The sequence below is a fragment of the Eulemur rufifrons genome, chromosome 16, assembly GCF_041146395.1.
Source record: "Eulemur rufifrons isolate Redbay chromosome 16, OSU_ERuf_1, whole genome shotgun sequence".
Classification (NCBI taxonomy): Eukaryota; Metazoa; Chordata; class Mammalia; order Primates; family Lemuridae; genus Eulemur; species Eulemur rufifrons.
Genome location: NC_090998.1, coordinates 78,130,981 through 78,149,922, shown reverse-complemented (window position 1 = coordinate 78,149,922; position 18,942 = coordinate 78,130,981). Strand labels below are relative to the sequence as shown.

The following is an 18,942-nucleotide window of genomic DNA, read 5'->3' as shown; positions in this document are numbered from 1 at the left end:
ACAATGGTGGATACGTGACACGCATTTGTCAAAACCCACAGAACTAAACAAAGAGTGAAACCTAAAGTAAACTATGGACTTTAGTAAATAGTATTGTATCAATATTGGTCCATCAATTGCAAAAAGTATACCACACTAATTCAAGATGTTACAATAAGGAAACTATGAGTTGGGAAAGAGAGGGAATTGGAACACTTTAGTATCTTCTCTATTTTCTGTAAAGCTAAAAATTCTCTTAAAAATAAGGTCTATTAATTAACCAAAAATATATCCAAGGACATACACAAAAATCAGGTTTTATCAGCAATTTCTCATAAGAAACCTATTCTACAATTTCCTTTTAATCATTATAGGGATAAAAATCCAAGAAGATTAAACTTGGGATTCAGAATGCAGTCTACAGAAAATAATAAACATGCATAAGGTTCTTTGGGGTATTTAAATTAGGCCAAAATGATGTTTGTATTTTATGTTGAAATGATATGGCAGGAGAATTCCTCCTTTGGAAATGCCTATATGTCCTTAGGCTAGAGTTATTTGTCTGAAACTGTGGATAGCATGAATTTTCAATGCACCAGGTTGCAACAAGTGGAGCTATGCTTAGGTAAAACCGTATCAGTATTAATGAGGATAATTAGCATCACACATTAACAATATTTTCTTCTAGAATTGTTGTCCTATAGGAATTCCTATATCTAAAAAGAAGATTATTATTCACATTCATTTTCATTTTATTTCTTGGTTAACATTTTTCTAATGCTGCACAAAAAGGGTGTCAATGCTGCTTGGAGGCAGCACATTTCTGCTCTGTAATGGGCGTGCAGAAACATTATCTGTGACGTGGCCAGGCCCTTCAGATATGAAATCCTTGCAAGTACTAAGGGAACTTGCTTTGCATTAACATGGCTCAAATTTCCACAATCTCCCTGGGTTCTTTGTTAGAGAAGTGTGTTCTGGCAGAAGGTTTTTTGAGATTTATACTGAGGAGGGAATACCAACTTCTATTCAAGCATATTTTGTAATGTTTTCTTTCATTCTCTTTTGGTTCTTAGGTACAATATGCTATTATTAATCCATATTAGATAGTTATATCATTGATAAATAACTGGCTTTAGTCAATTATTTTAGTATAACAATTTTCAATGGAAACCAAGTTGATACTCCTTATCTCTCTTAGTAGAGAGAGATATACGAGTGTATGTGTATATATATGTGTGTATATTGTTTTCTTTTTTAAGTCCTTGTGTTCTCAGATTTCCTTTTTAACATTTAAATATAAAAATAAATCATAACATCAGAACTATATCTATTTATTTTGAGAATTTTGCCTCCAGGGAAACAGATGCTAGAAATCCCAGCCTCTCCTTTGACTTGGTATTAGGACAAAAAGGCCAATAAACAAAGAAGACAAGATGCACCAGGGAGATGTATTACAGGGCTATGAATGGAAATTGCCCTTTTCTAAATGTGTCCCTGGCTCCTCTCTCTGTCTCTATGAATGTAGCTGATTCTTTGACTCCATAACTTTCCACAGCTCATTAAGGGGTATGTTGGAGAGTTGGTACCACTTGGCCTAATTCCTGTCATCCGACTTGGTCTTACCTGCAAAGTGCAAACCAAAAGCACTTAATTCTTTAAGGCCCATTGCATCTGTCCTTGGTACTAAATCCCCCCATGTCCTTTAGCAGATTCCATTATGGACCCCCCCACATATCTTGGCATTTATAATTTAAGGTTTAATACATCATTTTATATCTATATAGCAAATGCAGATCACTTTTCCTTAATCCATAGGGAAAATAAAAATATTCATTGTGAGATGAAGGTAAATTAACTCTTTTAAATAATGAAGGAATAAATACAAGTATTTTCTATTCCCCTTGGAACAAATATCAATATTCATGTTTGCACAGTATTCATGACTTTTTTAAAAATTTAAAAATAGGTTTTTTTTTTTTAAAAAGATCACATTTTCTTGAAATTTCTTGAACTTGTTTTTATGGAAGTAGATTTTAATGTCTTTCCAGAGGGAACTGGTCAGTAAGGAGCATGAACATATCCCTCTGTGTCCCTGATGCCTGGGGCCTGGCTGTTCAAAGCAGAAGTACACAGGACTTCTAAAAATGGCACTTTGGAAATGAAAATGCCACTTGGAAAATACTTCTTTATTACAGGCACTGGAAATATCTACCTGCTAAGAAATGAATTAGCCAGAAATTTTTGCATAAAGGCTTAAAATCATTATTGGCCATGGAGACTTATTTGCATGTTCTAAAATTTTGAAGGATTTTCTCCTCTCATAGCCTCCCAGTCTGCATTTCAGATTTATTTGTTCCAAGAGAGGAAAACAATAGGTTTATAGTGAAGCAGCAGAGAGAGTGGGGGAGAAATACATTTACACCTACCTGAAAGGCATTCTTACATTCATTTGTTCTGCATATCTTCCAAGGACTTCCCATGGGGCATGCAACTTCACAAAGATAATGTCACTATTTATTAGAGAAGACTGAAACAGAAAAAAGACACTAAATTGAAAAGTATATCCAAGTGTCCTGCGGTTTAAATTGAGTTGGAAGTTAGAATGTATGAACCTGTATGGAGTTTATGATTTGGGGCATTTCTCAGTAATAAGCCAGGCCCTTGAGGGTGCACATATTCATTCAACAAATATCCCACTGTGTGTCAGGCACTGTGTGTCAGCTGGAAACCCAGCTGTGAACAAAAGAGGTACAAGAGACATTTACATTCTGCAAAAATATTAAAGAAAAGAAGATAGGCAAAAAAACAAGTTTATAGGAGAGGGATAAATTCAGATAATGATGAGTATTCTGAAGATAACAAAGTAATGGGAGAAAGTTATGGGGAAGGAGTTGCAAACTACTTTGGGACAAGGGCTCAAGGAAAGGCCTCGCCCTGGGGGTGACATGTGAGCTGAGACCTAAAGGAGAAGAAGGAGGCAGCTGGGTGAAGGGAATGGGGTGAGTGTACTGGGTGCAAAGGCCCTAGGTTGGGAAATTGTCTGGTTGTTTGAGGGAGAAAAAGGCCAGCAGATTGGCCGAGGTGCATTAAGTGGGGGACAGTGGCATCAGAAGAGGCTGAGAAAGTGAGCAGAAGACAAGCGTGCCCAGTGCTTCACAAGGCACAAGACAGTAGATTTTGTTCAAGGACACTGGGAAGCCACTTTGATTTGGGTTTTCAAAGATCACTGTGGCTACTGCATGGAGAATAAATTATAAGGAAGAGTCACGGCAAAAGCACAGAGGAGAAATGTCCTCATTCATCCAGGCAAAAGCAAAAGGTGGTAGTGGTGGGGACAGAGAGCCCTAAGAGATGTGAGATTTAAGTCTGGGTGGAGGGGTGGGTGGATTTCCAGCCACACTCTTTAAAGGACTGTGTTCTCTGGCCCAAAACCTTTGCCTCCTTCGGGGCTTTTTAGCAACACAGAACTTAGGGAAGTAAAACTAGGGATGTCACACTCTGATAACCACCCAACAGTTTTTGGTCTATGCCTCTGGCCAAAGGTGCATGAAGAAGCAATTAGGAGATTTCTTTTTGGACGTCGCCTTTCATGCGGAGAGGTCGGCTATGGAAGGAGGTAGAAGGAGAGTGAGAAAACAGTGAGTCAAACAGGTTTAAATTAGCACAGTGGTCATTTGTTTATCCTCATCTTTCTCATATAAGGTTGTTCTAGACTGCACAGCATTTACGTTTTTACACTTTAAGAATGTTGACGGATATGTTAGGACTTTGTGGCTAATACTAATAAATATTAACACTAGTACTGTATTTATAACAATCCAATTTTTTTTGCACAGTTGACAAAAATAGAAGCTCAACTTTATATTCTACATGGGGTAAATTTGCACTCCAGAGAATTATTTTTAAATTGCAGATGACGTATAATGGTATTTAGTTCATTTCTCATACTTTAATTCAGGGTCTTTTTGGTGGGCTTATAAATATTGTACTTAATTTATATGAACTCATCAAGATAGCATGAACATGAAACTGGTGTCAACTACAATGCTGTCAGGGATCCTGGTACAAAGCTGAATTTCTCATGGGCAGGAAAGCCAGTGCCCATCTCCTTAATGGTGGTGGGCACCCTCTGATATTGGTCTGAAAAATCAAGCTTTCTGGCAGCTAAGGCAGAAATGAGGTTTGATCTTCCAGCTTGGGACAAGTAATGCCCTGAGTTTAACTCCCCTGAGGACAAGGAATGTTTCTGTTTTTCATAGTTGAATCTTCTGGCCCTTGCACAGTGCTTGCTACAGCATGCGCCCAATATTTGTCTAATCCATGAATATGATTAGTAAAATGTGAATAATTCTACCTGGCCCAAGCAAACATTGTGAGTCCTGTGAATCAGGAAGTGACTGTCAAAGAAATGACTTTTGGAGCTAATATACGAAGTTATTGCAAATAAGGCACCTACCCAGGGGATGCACATGCCAGTAACAACTGAAGACGAGCTGGCCAATGCTTTGTCGCTTTGTAAAAACTGGTTTTCTGTGCAGTAACCTATTACAGCCAGTCCTCCCTACACAGGTGCTTAGAGCTAAGTCAGGGGATATGAATGAGCTCACAGGCTGCAGTGCCTGTACAGAACATACAGAAACATCTCTCACACACTCACACACACACACCACACACACACACGCACTGTCAGTCTTGCCCCATTTATGCCTTCAATGCACTGATGCCTTGGGGATCTGAGATGGTCTCATAGCTTTTCAACTGAGCATTTTTTTGGCTTTGGAAAAGATTGCTGCTTGCTCTTCAATACATAGTACAGTTTTCCAAGTTACAAAGCAGAAGAGAGACTATATTTCCTAAAAATGGGTCTCCTTTTATTTATTTAAGATACACTTCAGAGTCTGGGAAGGTTTTTGGCTTCCTCACTTGGAAATTTTAATTGTGATAGTGAGAATTCTTTAAATTCATTTAGCTTTCCTACAACGTTCTATACTTACCATTGTTTCTTCTTTCATCTTTTATGAGAGAAAGAGGAAAACTGCAACACAGGAAGACAACTTTTGGGAATGTGATTGATTCGCTGAATCAAACAAACCTTGATTTAGAGTAGAATATAATTCCTAGGGTATATTCTCTCCATGGATTTACTGTGATTGCTAGTTTTACAGAAAATAAACAATCAGTGTAAGAATAATCATTTTGGAGATCTCTCATGCATGTATGAAAACATTAAAGAGAATATATCAAAATATTTCACTTAGGAAACATCTTGAATACCACATTTCTGTGTGTGGAAAAGCCAAGTTTATTATCTTAACAAATACTGAGTCAACTAAATTGCTGAAGTGGAGTCTCAACCATTTTCTGCACAAAAGCGTAGCTGTTTTGATTTATTTAATCTGATAAAATTATTTTTCTTATTATTTTAACAATAACACCGTAACTTACTTTATTTATTATTTATTTACTTTTTGTGCTTTGCAATGTCAAAGCACTTTCTCATGTTGCCTCATTTTGTTCCCAAACAAACCTTGTGGGAGAGATTTTCCTTCAATTTCTTAGAGGAAGAAACAGAAACGGATCAAGTGACTCCCCCGCTGCCCAGCCAAAACGAATGTTTATTTCAGACAGAGCCGATCCATACCTGTATCTCTTGACTCTCTTGTGAATTAATTAGGTTATTAAGTATGGAATGTCTGATTTCTTTAAGTACTAAGTTTGACATCTCTGGTTTTTTTTTTTTTTTAATTGTGAAGGTACATCTTCATTCTTTCAAATGCATGTTTTGGCTTGTGATTATCTTTCAAAGTTTTTTATAACAATTTTTGTGAAACCATGGATAAGTAAAAAATTCATGTTATTTTTGAATATGAGTTCCATCATGGAACCAATGCAGCACAGACAGCTCAAAATATCAATGAAGTGTTTGGGAAGGCTGTGACTAATGAAGGCACAGTACATTGATGTTTGAGAAATTCCATTCTGGTGATTTTAATCTTGAAAATGAGTCATGTGGACAACCTGAGACTAAGATGTATAATGACAAGCTGAAAGCTGTAGTGGAAGCAAATCCATCTCAACCTATGAGTGAATTAGCAGCAAGGTTTGACATTACTGTTCCAACAATATTGGACCATTTGAAACAAATCAGCAAGGTAAAGAAGCTGTATAGATGGGTACCACATGAATTAAACAAGCGTCAGAAGAGAAATTGTCTCAAAGCTTGCCTTTCTTTGCTATCACGACATAAAGGTGAACCATTTCTACAGCATATTGTTACATGTGATGAAAAATGGATTATTTTTGACAATTGCAAGCATTCAGCACAATGGTTGGATAAAGACGAAGTACCAAAATACAGTCCAAAACTGAATATTCATCAAAAAAAGCTAATGGTGTCTGTTTGATGGTCCAGCACTGGTATTATCAACTACAGCTTGATGAAACCTGGTCAATCAATTACAGTGGATTTCTACTGCAACCAATTGGATGAAATGATGAGGATGCTTGTGGTTAAGCTGCCAAAATTGGTCAATAGAGATAGGCCAATCCTCTTGCAAGACGACACTCAACCACATGTCGCACAAACAACGCTGCTCAAACTACAAAAGCTGGGCTTGGAAACTCTCTGTCATCTACCATTAACCAGACCTTGCACCAGCTGACTACCACTTCTTCCAGGCTTTGGACCACTTCTTGCAAGGAAAAATATTCAATTCTCAACAAGTTGTAGAAAACGCCTTTCACGTTTTCATTGCTAGTCACTCTCTGGGCTTCTTGGCTTCTGGCATAAGCAAGCTACCATTAAGATGGCAAAACTGTGTCGATGGTTTAGGCACATACCTTGATTAATTGTACTGCTTCCTGTTTGAGATATTATAAACTACATGGTTGTTTCAAAATCGGACATTTCATATTTAATGACCTAATATAGCTGATAATTTCTGAGGTTTAAACAAATCCATGGAGCGTGCATGCATTTAAGATGCATGTTCTCTGAATTATGGCTTTATCAATTTATACAAAGTAATCTTAAAAGAATTTCATATTTTAGAAAACAAAGCAACAAAAACAAAGAGGCACTTCACAGTGTAAAGTAAAATCAAGCTACTAATGAACTGAGCTTTGATATGAGGCTATTAAAAGTTATTTTGATTATCTTGAGAAAAACTGTTAACTGAATTCCCTTGAATGACAATGAATATGTATTCAGGAGTCCTGTTTACATGCGTGTGTGTATAGACTTAGGAGACTTTACATACTTAAGAGAAAAAAATTAGTGTATGGGGCTTATAATTAATGTTCAGTTTTTCAAAGAAGAACTGAGAAGGCATTACCTACCGCTTGTTACTGAATGCCTTCTCAACTTCAGCCCTAAAAAATAAATGTGAAACAGATGATTGCTAATTATGTGGCCCATATATCACTCTTCTCTACTGCTGAGTGATTACACTGCTGTTTCCAGATAGAGCTTTCCTCATCATTAAGTATTCCTTTCCACATAAATCCAAGTGTGCAAGTGCCAAGGTGAAGACAAATGAAAATAATTTATATAAACCAGAGTTGTTTCCTTAATATGCTGCAATAAGAATCCCTTAGGTTAGAACCTCGGGGGAAAAGAAAAATGACCATTTAGAAAAGTTTAGGAAAAAATATCCCTAGAAGAATGGCTGGAGAAATTATTATAACAAGTAGCATGAGAAGTACCTGAAGTAGAAATAGATAAGATTCACAGAGAACATTCCTTTTTTCTTTCTCTCATTCAACAAGAATATATTGAATGGCTTCTATGTACCAGATGACATGGGAGGAGCCAAGTGAAAAGCATTTCCAGCAGAGGGTACAGCAAGTATGAAGGCCCGGAGACTGTATTAGGAGCTGAAAGGTGGGGGTGACTGGACATTGTAAAGTGTGAGGTGGGGAGAGTTATCTGAGATGGAGCTGGAGGGGAGGGCTGGGAACAGACCACGCTGGGCCAAGTGCAATGTGGTGAGGAGCTTGAATTTATTTTCTAAGGTCACTAAGAAGTCACTAGTGGATTACAGGCAGGAATCACTCGTTTCAGAGAGTGTGTGCTAAATGTTTTATGGAGAATGGTCTGGAGGGAGCACAGGAGTGGGAAGTTCAATAAGAAAATTATCCAGTAGGCCACGTGAGACAAGATGGTGGCTAGAACCAGAGAAAAGAGAGAAATGGACAGACTTGAGATTTAGTAGAGGTAGATTCGAAAAGGCTTGGGATTGATCAAATGAGGAGAGTGACAAAAAAACAAAAACAAAAACTGAGATCTAGAATAATGTGCAAGTTGTTTTGCCTGGAAACTGGACAGATGGTAGTACCCTTACCTGCAGGAGGAGAGGCTGGAACCATTCAGTTTGCCCCAAATTTGTGCAGGTGACAGTGTACCTGGAAATCATGGTGGTCTTTGCAGATGACCATGTAACCCGCCATGTGAATTGCAATTTAGCATTCACTCGCTCATCCATTTGCCTATCCCACAAACCTTTATGAGGGCCTATGACGTGCCAGGGACTGTCCTAGATGCTGGAAATACAGCTGAGAACAAAATAGACCAAGTCCCTGCTCTTGCAGAGCTCAAGTTCTGTTGGGAAGACAGCCTGTGATTGAATAGATACATAATATTTCTGATGGTGTGCTTTGAAGAGGGTAAAGAAACAGAAAACAATGCTGGGAAAGAGATAGTATTTTAGAGAAGTGTGGACAGGACTTTTGATAAGGTGACATTTGAACAGAGAAGAAAGTACTGAAGGAGGCTGTTCTGTAATACAGGGAGAGAATGTTCCAGGCAGTGAGAAGAGTAAAAGGCAAAGACCCCGAGGCATAAATATGTTTGACGTTTCAATTTACTGAGTGTGAAGGATCAAATCTGGGTGGCCACTTGCATCTGTTCTGTATCCCCTTAGGGGACCACAGGATATCACTTTCTTATAACTATGCTGTTACAAGAGCAAAGCAAAATCCTAAAATTCTGGGATAAAAAGGAGATATTAATTGGGAACTCAGATAAGTCTCTTGGATAAAAAAAATCATAGTGAATGTGAACAAACAGCAGTTGTAGAGATGGGAGCAGCTACACACTGCAACTACCTGTTAGGTGGTGTCTCAGAGATTTTGTAGACATTAAATCATTTCATCTTCACACCAGCCCCATGAAATAGGCATTAGTATTATCTTAACTTATTGCAGATGCAGAACTGAAACACAAAGAAGTCTGATACCTTGGCTAAGGTCACACAGTGAGAAAGGGCTGGAGCTGGGATTCTCACCAATGCAGTCTGCCTTCAGAAGAGGAAAGTGCCACGAGAGGAAAGCTGGGCTCACACAAATGTATTGGCTCATGAACTCATTGACATTTTATTTTTTGGAGAAATGCTTAATTGCATATTGGAATCCAAAGCACAGTGCGTACATATGGTTCCCTCTAAACATCCTAAAATTAACCTAAGGCCAGGAGTAAGAGCAAATTTCAAGCCTGATTCTGCCATTTCTGGGTACATTATTTAATTTGTGAGCCTCAGTTTCCTCATTTGTAAAATAGGGAAACAATACCCATCTTACAGGGTTATTCTGAAGCTGACATGGTTATATAGCTGTGGTTCAATAAATGAGAATTTCCTTCTTCCTCCTACAGTTACCAAATGCTTGGTGGACATTTTGGTAACCCATAACTGATGCTAGAATTTCTCGATGTGTCTGGAATCTAGAATGTGAAACTGATAGAGAAATGTACATTCCTGGGGGCTTAAAAGGCTCAGGTAGTTGCTAGGCAATTTCAGCTTCTCTCAGTGGGACTGCCATCTAACCAGCTGTGTATCACTGGGCAAATGACTTGTACTTTTCTGAGCTCCAGTTTATTCTAAAAAATGAGGGCATATATCTCTAAAAAGATTTTTTGTGTCTGTTATTCTTGATTCCCTTAGGCACCCATCAGAATTTGTGAGTTCAGTTCAAAAAAACTCTTCAGTTGATTCTGATGCAATTCCCTCTCTACAACTCTCTCTCTCTCTCTCACACACACACACACGTGCACACATACATACACATGTGCACACACACACACACATACACAGTGCTCTGGTGGAGAAAAGCCTCTGAGATACTGTATGTTCATAAATCATCATGATATTCATGAAGATGACATTAGTATCAGCAACAGGAGATAGGTGTGTGAAATGGCCACTCCTCCTCAGCAGACCTTTAAGTGGGGGTCCCCAAGGACCCTCTCCAGGCTCTGGCCTCATTCTACCTGTTGTTCTTAGATGATCTCATCCTTTCCCAATGGCTTCAGATGTTACCTATCATCTGATGTCTCCAAGGTTCATGCCTTTGGCCTAGACTTCTCCTCTGCGCTCCAGATCACTCAGCCAATGGCCAAGGTGATACCTGTCCTTGTCGTCTCACTGGCACATCAGACTCAATGTGTCTTAAATCAACCCACTTCTCTGGCAAAACTGTTCTTCTTCTCAGTGGCCCCAGTTTCAGGAAATGGCACAACCAGCCACCCAGTGGCTGGCTCAAGTCTGGTTCAAGTCCAGGAGTCATTTTTTTCTTTATGACATATCCAATTAATCACCAAGACTTATGGAGTCTACCTTTTATGTTCCTTTCGAATCTGTCCTCTTCTCTCCATCTCTACTGCCACCGCCCTCCTTTAAGCCACCGTTATCTGTCATCTTGAATACTGCAGCAGCCTCGTGCTGTCCTCCCTCTATTCCCTTCTTGCCTTGTGTGTTCTCAATGACATCAGAGACATCTTTAAAAATGCATTCTCTGTAAAATCACTAAAGTGACCGATGCATGACCTAGCAGCTCCCTTATATTTTCCTCCCTCTGGGCTCCAGCCACACCAGACTTCATTCTTCTTCTTTCTAAATTGCCAAGCCTCTAATGTTCTCAAGGTCTTCCCACATGCTGTTTTCTCTGCCTGATAAATTCCCACTCCTTCAGGTCTGAAGTTGCGTGGCAGGTGGACATCTAAGATGGTCCCCAAGATTCACATCCCCTCTTCCACTCTCCGTACACACCCCATGTACATGAGCACCACTCCTCAAGTGTGGGCGGAACTTGTGAAGTTGAAGAGATGTCACTCCTGTGATTAGGGTACTCATCAGCTGACTTTGAGTTTATCAAAAGAGAAATTATCCTGGATTGGCCGGAACTCATCAAGTAAGTCCTTAAAAGACAATCTAGAGGTCAGAGATTCTCCTACTGGGTTTGAAGACATAAGCTGCCATGTTGTGAGAAGGCCTATGAGGGCAAAGAATTCTGAAGGATTTTTAGAAGCTGAGAATAGTCCCCGGCTGATAGCCAACAAGAAAAGGAAGACCTAAGTCCTATAACACAAGGAACTAAAGTCTGCCAGTAACCATGTGAGAGGACCTTGAGCTCTAGGAGGGAACACAGCCTGGTGGACAGCCTGGAGGCAGCCTCGTACGGCCCCTGACCACAGGACCCAGTTGAGCTATACCTGGATTCCTGACCCACAAAAGCTATGGGAGCCTGAACACAGGCTGTGCTGAGCCTCTAAGTTTGAAGTAATCTCTTTGGCAGCAATGCAGGTCGTATTTTAATTAATTAATGCAGTAATTATATATTTTATTATTGTCTCTGTAAGACTGTACAGCTTCTCCACAGCCGTATCCCCAGCACCCAGTATATTACCAAGCACATAGTCATCGAGAATGAATCCTTCTTAAATTCATTTATGAACATCTTGGGATCTAGACTATGAGTAGCTTTCTCACATTATTGATTACCTTGTTAAAACAGTATTACTAGATGGAAAAAAATTCACCTTGCCACCCCAGAGGTTTCGATGTGGCTAAATTTACAAGACACTCAAGTAAACCCTCCTCTAAGCCACAATCAGGCAATGTCCAGTGCTGAGCACAAATCTTTCCACATTTCATCATAGGTCTTCTGTGTTGCCAGTAAGTGAATATTGATGTGACATACTCTCGCTTACTTTGTATCAACCCTGGTGATCCTTACATCAAGCCTAGGAAACTTAGCTTCATCCAAGTGTCGGAGGAAAATCAACATTTGGTGTAGCAGTCAGGATGGACTAAGTTATGCTACAGCAACAAATAAACCCCCAATATCAGTGACTTAAAACAGTACAGCTGTACTGTCAGTATTGTAGCCACTAACCACATGCAGCTACTGGGCACTTATAATATAACTAGTTCAAATTGAGATGTGTGTATGTGAAAAGTACACACCAGATTTTGGAGACTTAGCACACATGCCAAAAAAAAAAAAAAAGAATGTAAAATATATCAATAATTTCTATATTAATTACATGGTGCAATGATAATATTTTAGATTTATTGGATTAAATAAAATACATTATTAAAATCAATTTCATCTGTTTCTTTTTACCTTTTAACATTATTAAAATCAATTTCATCTGTTTCTTTTTACTTTTTACATGTGGCTACTAGAAAATTTTAAATTACATTATTTCTATTGGCCAGTGCTATGATAGAGGTGTCTTTCTTTTTCATGCTACATGTCTGTTGCAGGTCAGTTAGCTTTAGTGACTTAGTGGTGCATGCTAATGGGTCATTCTGCCAGAGGGTCAGAGGGCAGAGCTCAGAGGGTCTCATAAAGACACATATTACTTCTGTGCCCAGCTCACTGGACAGAAGTAATCATATGCCCACATCTATCCACAAGACCACTAGGAAGAGGGATTATATCTGATATAGTGTTAATTAATTCACACTGATATAGAATAACTTATTCCATCATCTTCTTAGGAAAATAGTAGATCTATTAATATTATGGAAAACAAATGTTATATCTGCCTTACAACAAAACCACTCATAGTCATTCAACTAACATCTGAAGATAATCCTAACTACTATGTACTATGTTTCCTAGTACATAGGCACTATGTTTGATTATAGGGATATAAAGAAGCCAAGACATGGTCCTAGATCTCAGGAAACTCACAACTTAGTAAAGCAACTATTACCCTAACTGCAAACACTGGTGGATATGAACAGAGGTTGGTCCAATGTCCACTGGGAGAGAAAATGCTCCCTTTGTGGGTACTCCTATCATGCAGTACTACATCTCTCCTTAGAAGTAAGCAGTGCCAGTTCTGATCTCTAAAACTCCAAAAGTCCTTTCACTTGTTACAGACCACCATAAATGTTTTCTCTATTCCTTTAAGATGGTACATGAGATAAGCTGAACTTGGGGACAACTTTATCACCATAGTTATATTTTTTTATTATCACAAATGATTAACCCATTGATAACTATTCACAGTTATGACCCAGTCAGTAACCCATGAATCACTGTGTCCTTAGTAAGCTGCAGGGATTAATAGCCATGACATAAGCATGACCCAGAAAAGACAGAAGAATTGGGTGTCTTCTGCTAGTGAAGAAGCAATTTAACTTTGGAAATACTCTCTCATGCACTTGGAACAGGTTATGACATCCCTCCTAGGTCTATTATATTTATCTCTTGGTGAAATGCTGATCAAAATTAGAGAATGCCACAGTGCATGCAGTGGTATAGTCTACCAAGTGTTTTTACCTAAAGGTCATGAAAAAACTGTCAAGAAATGGGGCTTATATGATTTTTGATAACAGAGAAATATAACTGATAGAATATACCTCAACTCATATCACTTCCTCATTGGCATAATGTTGATGTAACTCCTCTTGCATGCATTACCGGGATTATATATATAATGCATTTATATTATAATATATAAATATAGGGGACTCAGGGTCAAGTATTAAGACAACCTAATACTTGAGGATCAAACAGAACAGGAGGGTGAGCAAAGGGGACTAAGAAAGGGCCAATGCAGAAGGAAGAAATCCAGGAATGCATGAGATGTCTCCAGAGCCTAGAGAAGAATGCTTTTATGGAGAGAATGATCCCCCCTTTCCTTACCAGGGCTGTTGAGGCCAGTAAGATAACAGAGATGGCGTGACTGCAGGACTGGTTCCTAGGCGACCTTTATAACAGCAGTTTCTGTGAAGTGGTGAAGGAGAAAGCCCAGACTGGGTAGTGGAAGAGAGAATGGTATGCGAGGAGATGGAGACAGAACACGAGGCAAATCTTTTGGGACGTTTTTCTGTGAAATGTGGAAGAGGAATGGGGTGGTCTCAGATGAGAGTTTGGGGGTCAAGGGATTTTTCTCCTTAAGACATGAATTCCAGGAGCACGTTTGTGATGACTGAGTAGAGAGGAAAAACTGATGATGCAGGAAAGAGAGAAGACAATTACAGGAGCAAAGTCCTTGAGAAGGTGAAATGAGAGGAGATTCAGCGAATAATAGAAGAGCTCCCAGGATAGTGCAGACACTTCCTGCGTAGTAACAGGAGGAAAGGCAGAGTGTGGGGAGAGTCACGGAAGATTCTGTCTGATTACTTCTATTTTCTCTCCAAGTATAGGCAAGGTTAGCAGCAGAGCCTTTGTTTGTGTGTGGGGGTGGGGAAGGTGCAGAAAAAGGAGGTGAGAGAGTTGAGGAGTGGGAGAGATGACAATGTGAAGTGACAGTGGGCCAGCTCCCCACTTAGTCAAGGTTGCTGTCACACGTCACCTTCAGTGAGCCCCCTAACCAACACCCTACTTAGGATGACTATCCCCTCACCCACAGCACCATGACACCCATACCTTGTTCTACTTTTTCCTTTGCCATACTGTTTATCACCTTCTAACATATTATGCTGTTTACTTATTTATTATGTTTACTGTTCAGTGTCTTCCCCACTAGAATGTGAGCTTCACAAGAATGAGGGCTCATTGTTTTGTTTACTGATGTATCCCAAGGGCCTAGAATTGGGCCAGGCACTAGATATTAATTCAATGATTAAAATGTAAAAAAAAGAATCAACGAACGAAAGAAAGAAAGAAGGGGTTGAGAATGAGGGAGGGAGAAAGAAAATGACTTAATTGTTATAGAGAGGAAGAAAGCAAAACTCCTAGGCTGACTGAGCTCTCTTTGGTACCCATCTGAGACTGCGGTCATGATTTAAAGTGAACCAGTCAGTATGTTTTTTTTTTTTTTTCCCAGAACATTCAAACACTCAGGTGCAGGCACAGAGAAGGTGGGGTTTAATCAAGGTCAAGGCTTTTCCAGGCAAATAAGTCAAAGGAAGGAAGGAGTGAGAGAATTCAGGTGCACGTGAGTGAGTGGTCATGATGACGGACTACAGAATCGAAGCTAAGTAATGAAGAGCAATTCATCAGCAGGCTTGTTATCATGTGCCATATACTTCCTAATGACATTTTTGGAACATTTAAACCTGTGTGCTATAGTGTGGATATGGTCTGTTTGTCCCCACAAGAGTTCATGCTGAACTTTGATCCCCAGTGTGGTGGTGTTGGGAGGTGGGGCCTGATAGTGTTAGGGTCAGGAGTGTTCTGCTCTCCTGGGTGGCTTGATCTCACTAGCCTGAGTATGTTCCTACACTAGCAAGACTGGATTAGTCTTTGTGGGGATGGATTAGTTCCTGAGAGAGTGGGTTGTTACAAAGCCAGGACACCCCTTGGGTTTTGTCTCTTTGCAGATTTCCACTTCCCCTTTGACATCTGCCATGTTATATTGCAGCACAAAAGCCCTTGCCAGAATCCAAGCAGATGCCAGCTCTATGCTTCCTGTAATTCCCAGCCTGTAGAACTATGAGCTAAATAAACCTCCTTACTTTATAAATGACTCAGTCTCAGGTATTCTGTGCAGCAAGACAAAATGGGCTAAGATGCCATTCAAACGAAGTTTCAGTTCCAAGTATCAGCTCTAGGTATTTAAAAGTTTACTTAGAACTTACTTAGTTTAGTCTTTCCTAAAAAGACTTAATTTTAAAGGGGCATTAAGGTACAGTTTTGCTATGTATAAATAGAAAAACAGAAAAAAAGGAAAATCACAAACTGAAATTTAGTACTTACTTGCTGATTGCTTATCTTTGTTTTGTCAACCACATAAAGCATTATGTGACATAAAGAATCAAGACTAACAGTTTTTCAGTCAACTGGAATTTCTACAGAGAACTGCAGGGTGGGAGATCCCTTTGTGTAATCAGAAGCAACATTGGACATCTCAAACAGGTTATCCTTTTATTTTTTATTTATTTATTTTTTCAGAATATTAGCGAGGTACAAACATTTTGGTTAGATGAATTGCTTTTGTGCAGTTTGAGTCAAAGTTATAGGTATGTCCATCACCAAGATAGCATGTGTTGTACCTGTTAGGTGTGAATTTACCCATCACCTCCTCCCCACTCCCACTTGCTTGGTTTCCTCTGAGTTTTACTATCATATATACACATGAGTGTTGATTGATTAGCTCCAATTTAATAGTGAGTACATGTGGTGTTTGTTTTTCCATTCTTGCAATACTTCACTTATAAGAAAGGTCTACAGGTTCTTCTTTTAAAACTATACAGCATTATCCATGAGTCACTGAGCAAAGGACCAGATTTCAGAAGGCACTTATTAGAATCTGAGAAACTGAATCAAGGTGGCCTCAAATGAACACCAAAGTGATTTATTACTGTACAATTTAAAATAACATCCTAGCAGAGCCAAGGAACCTACAGACTGAGGAGGAAGAGATATCCCAAGAGGCAACATAATGCATTTCTGAAATACTAATGGGCCTGAGGTCTCACCACATGTAATTTTTTTTCCTGCCTGCTGGACTGCTAAGGTCAAGGAAAATTGTGTGTAGTATAGTTTCATTCTTCTGCCTGCTTTACTCCTGGTCTTTTATAAAACTCTTTTTAATGTCAACATGTATAGAAAAAAGAGAACGGAGAATGGAGCTCAAAAACAAAGGACTCTAGTGAGCAATGAACACTATCTTCTTGGAAGACCATCGTGATCTTGGTTAAGTTTGCAGGCAACAGCTGGCTCAGTTTGTATAAACACTTGGCCTGAAAGAAATCAGCAATGAGATGATTCTTTATTTGAACAGAAATGCAATGGTGCCAGGCGCAGTGGCTAATCCTTGTAATCCTAACACTCTGGGAGGGCAAGGTGAGAAGATTGCTTGACTCCAGAAGTTTGAGACCAGCCTGAACAAGAGCAAGACTCTGTCTCTACAAAAAATAGAAAAATTAGCTGGGCATGGTGGCATGTGCTTGTAGTTCTAGCGACTCGGGAGGCTGAAGCAGAAGTATGGCTCAAGCCCAGGAGTTTGAGTTTGCAGTGACCTATTATGATGCTGCTGCACTCTAGCCAGGGTGACAGAGCAAGACTCTGTCTCATTAAAAAAAAAAAAAAGTGGGATGTATTTGGCTGTGAAGAAGCTAAATGAATGAAATAGAACTCCTGAACAGACCAAAAATGAGCAACAAGATTGAAGCAGTAATAAAAAGTCTTACAACGACAACAACAACAACAACAACAAAAAGCCCCAGACCAGGTGAATTCCCAGCCAAATTCTACCAGACTTATAAAGAAGAACTGGTACCCATACTGCAGAAATTATTCCATAATACCAAGAAGGAGAGAATCATCCCCAACTCATTCTATGAAGCCAGTATCACCTTGATACCAAAGCCAGGAAAGGATTCAACAACAAAAAAATCTTCTTAAAATCCCTTCTTAATATAGATGCAAATTTTCTCAATAAAATACTAGCAAACTGAATTCAACAGCACATTAAAAAAATAATACACCATGACCAAGTGGGCTTTATCTCAGTGATGCAAGGATGGTTCAACATACATAAATCAATAAATGTGATTCACCACATAAACAGAATCAAAAACAAAGATCATATGATCATCTCAATAGAAGCAGAAAAGGCATTTGACCACCCTTTCATGATAAAATCTCTCAACAAACTAGGCATTGAGGTAACATGCCTCAATATTATAAAAACCCATATATGACAAACCCACCACTAATAAAATACAGAATGGTGAAAAGTCAAAAGAATTCTCCCTAAGAACTGAAAAAAAACAAGGGTGCCCACTGTCACCACCTCTATTCAACATAGTGCTGGAAGTGCTAGCCAGAGTGACCAGGCAAAAGAAAGAAATAAAGAGTATCCAAATTGGAAAAGACAAGGTCAAACTATCTTTTCACTGAGGATATAGTGTTGTATCTAGAAAACCCCAAAGACTCACCAAGAGACTCCTGGAATTAATAAATAAATTTAGCAAAGTCTCAGGTTACAAAATCAACACACACAAATCAGCAGCATTTCCATATACCAATAACAATCAAGTTGATGCTCAAATCAAAAACTCAATACCATTCACAATAGCTAAAAAGAAAAGAAAATACCTAGGAATATACTTAACCAAGAAGGTGAAGGATCTCTACAGGGAGAACTACAAAATACTGAGGAAAAAAAATCACAGATGACACAAACAAATGGAAAAACATATCATGCTCATGGATTGGTAGAATCAACATTGATAAAATGTCCATACTACCCAAAGTGATTTACAGATTCAATGCAATCCCCATCAAAATACCAACATCATATTTCACAGATCTAGAAAAAATAATTCTACGCTTTGTTTGGAACCAGAAAAGAGCCTTAATAGCTAAATCTCTCTTAAGGAAAAAGAACAAATCTAGAGGCATCACATGACCAAACTTCAAACTATGCTACAAGGTTATAATAACCAAAGCAGCATGATATTGGTATGGAAATAGAGATATAGACCAATGGAATGGAATAGAGAACCCAGATATAAAACCATATAAATATAGTCAATTGATCTGTTACAAAGCAGACAAAAACATACACTGGGGGAAAGAAGTCCTATTCAATAAATCGTGCTGGGAAAATTGGATAGCTCATGCAGAAAAATGAAATAGGACCCCTATCTCTCACCACTCACAGCAATTAATTCAAGATGGATAAAAGATTTAAATATAAGGCATGGAACCATAAGAATTCTAGGAAAAATGTAGGGAAAACTCTTCTAGATATTGGTCTAGACAAAGAATTTACAACTA

At 38.9% G+C, this 18,942-nt stretch overlaps 1 protein-coding gene across 4 annotated transcripts in view; it reads right to left on the bottom strand.

Moving 5' to 3' along the window:
- The window catches only part of ANO4 (anoctamin 4), a 325,441-nt gene that overhangs the window by 99,789 nt on the left and 206,710 nt on the right, over positions 1-18,942 (bottom strand). For all 4 annotated transcript variants that reach the window (XM_069490108.1, XM_069490103.1, XM_069490107.1 and 1 more), the window contains one exon: positions 2,406-2,506. In XM_069490108.1, the coding sequence (XP_069346209.1) occupies positions 2,406-2,506 (101 nt within the window). The remainder of the gene's footprint in view (positions 1-2,405; positions 2,507-18,942) is intronic.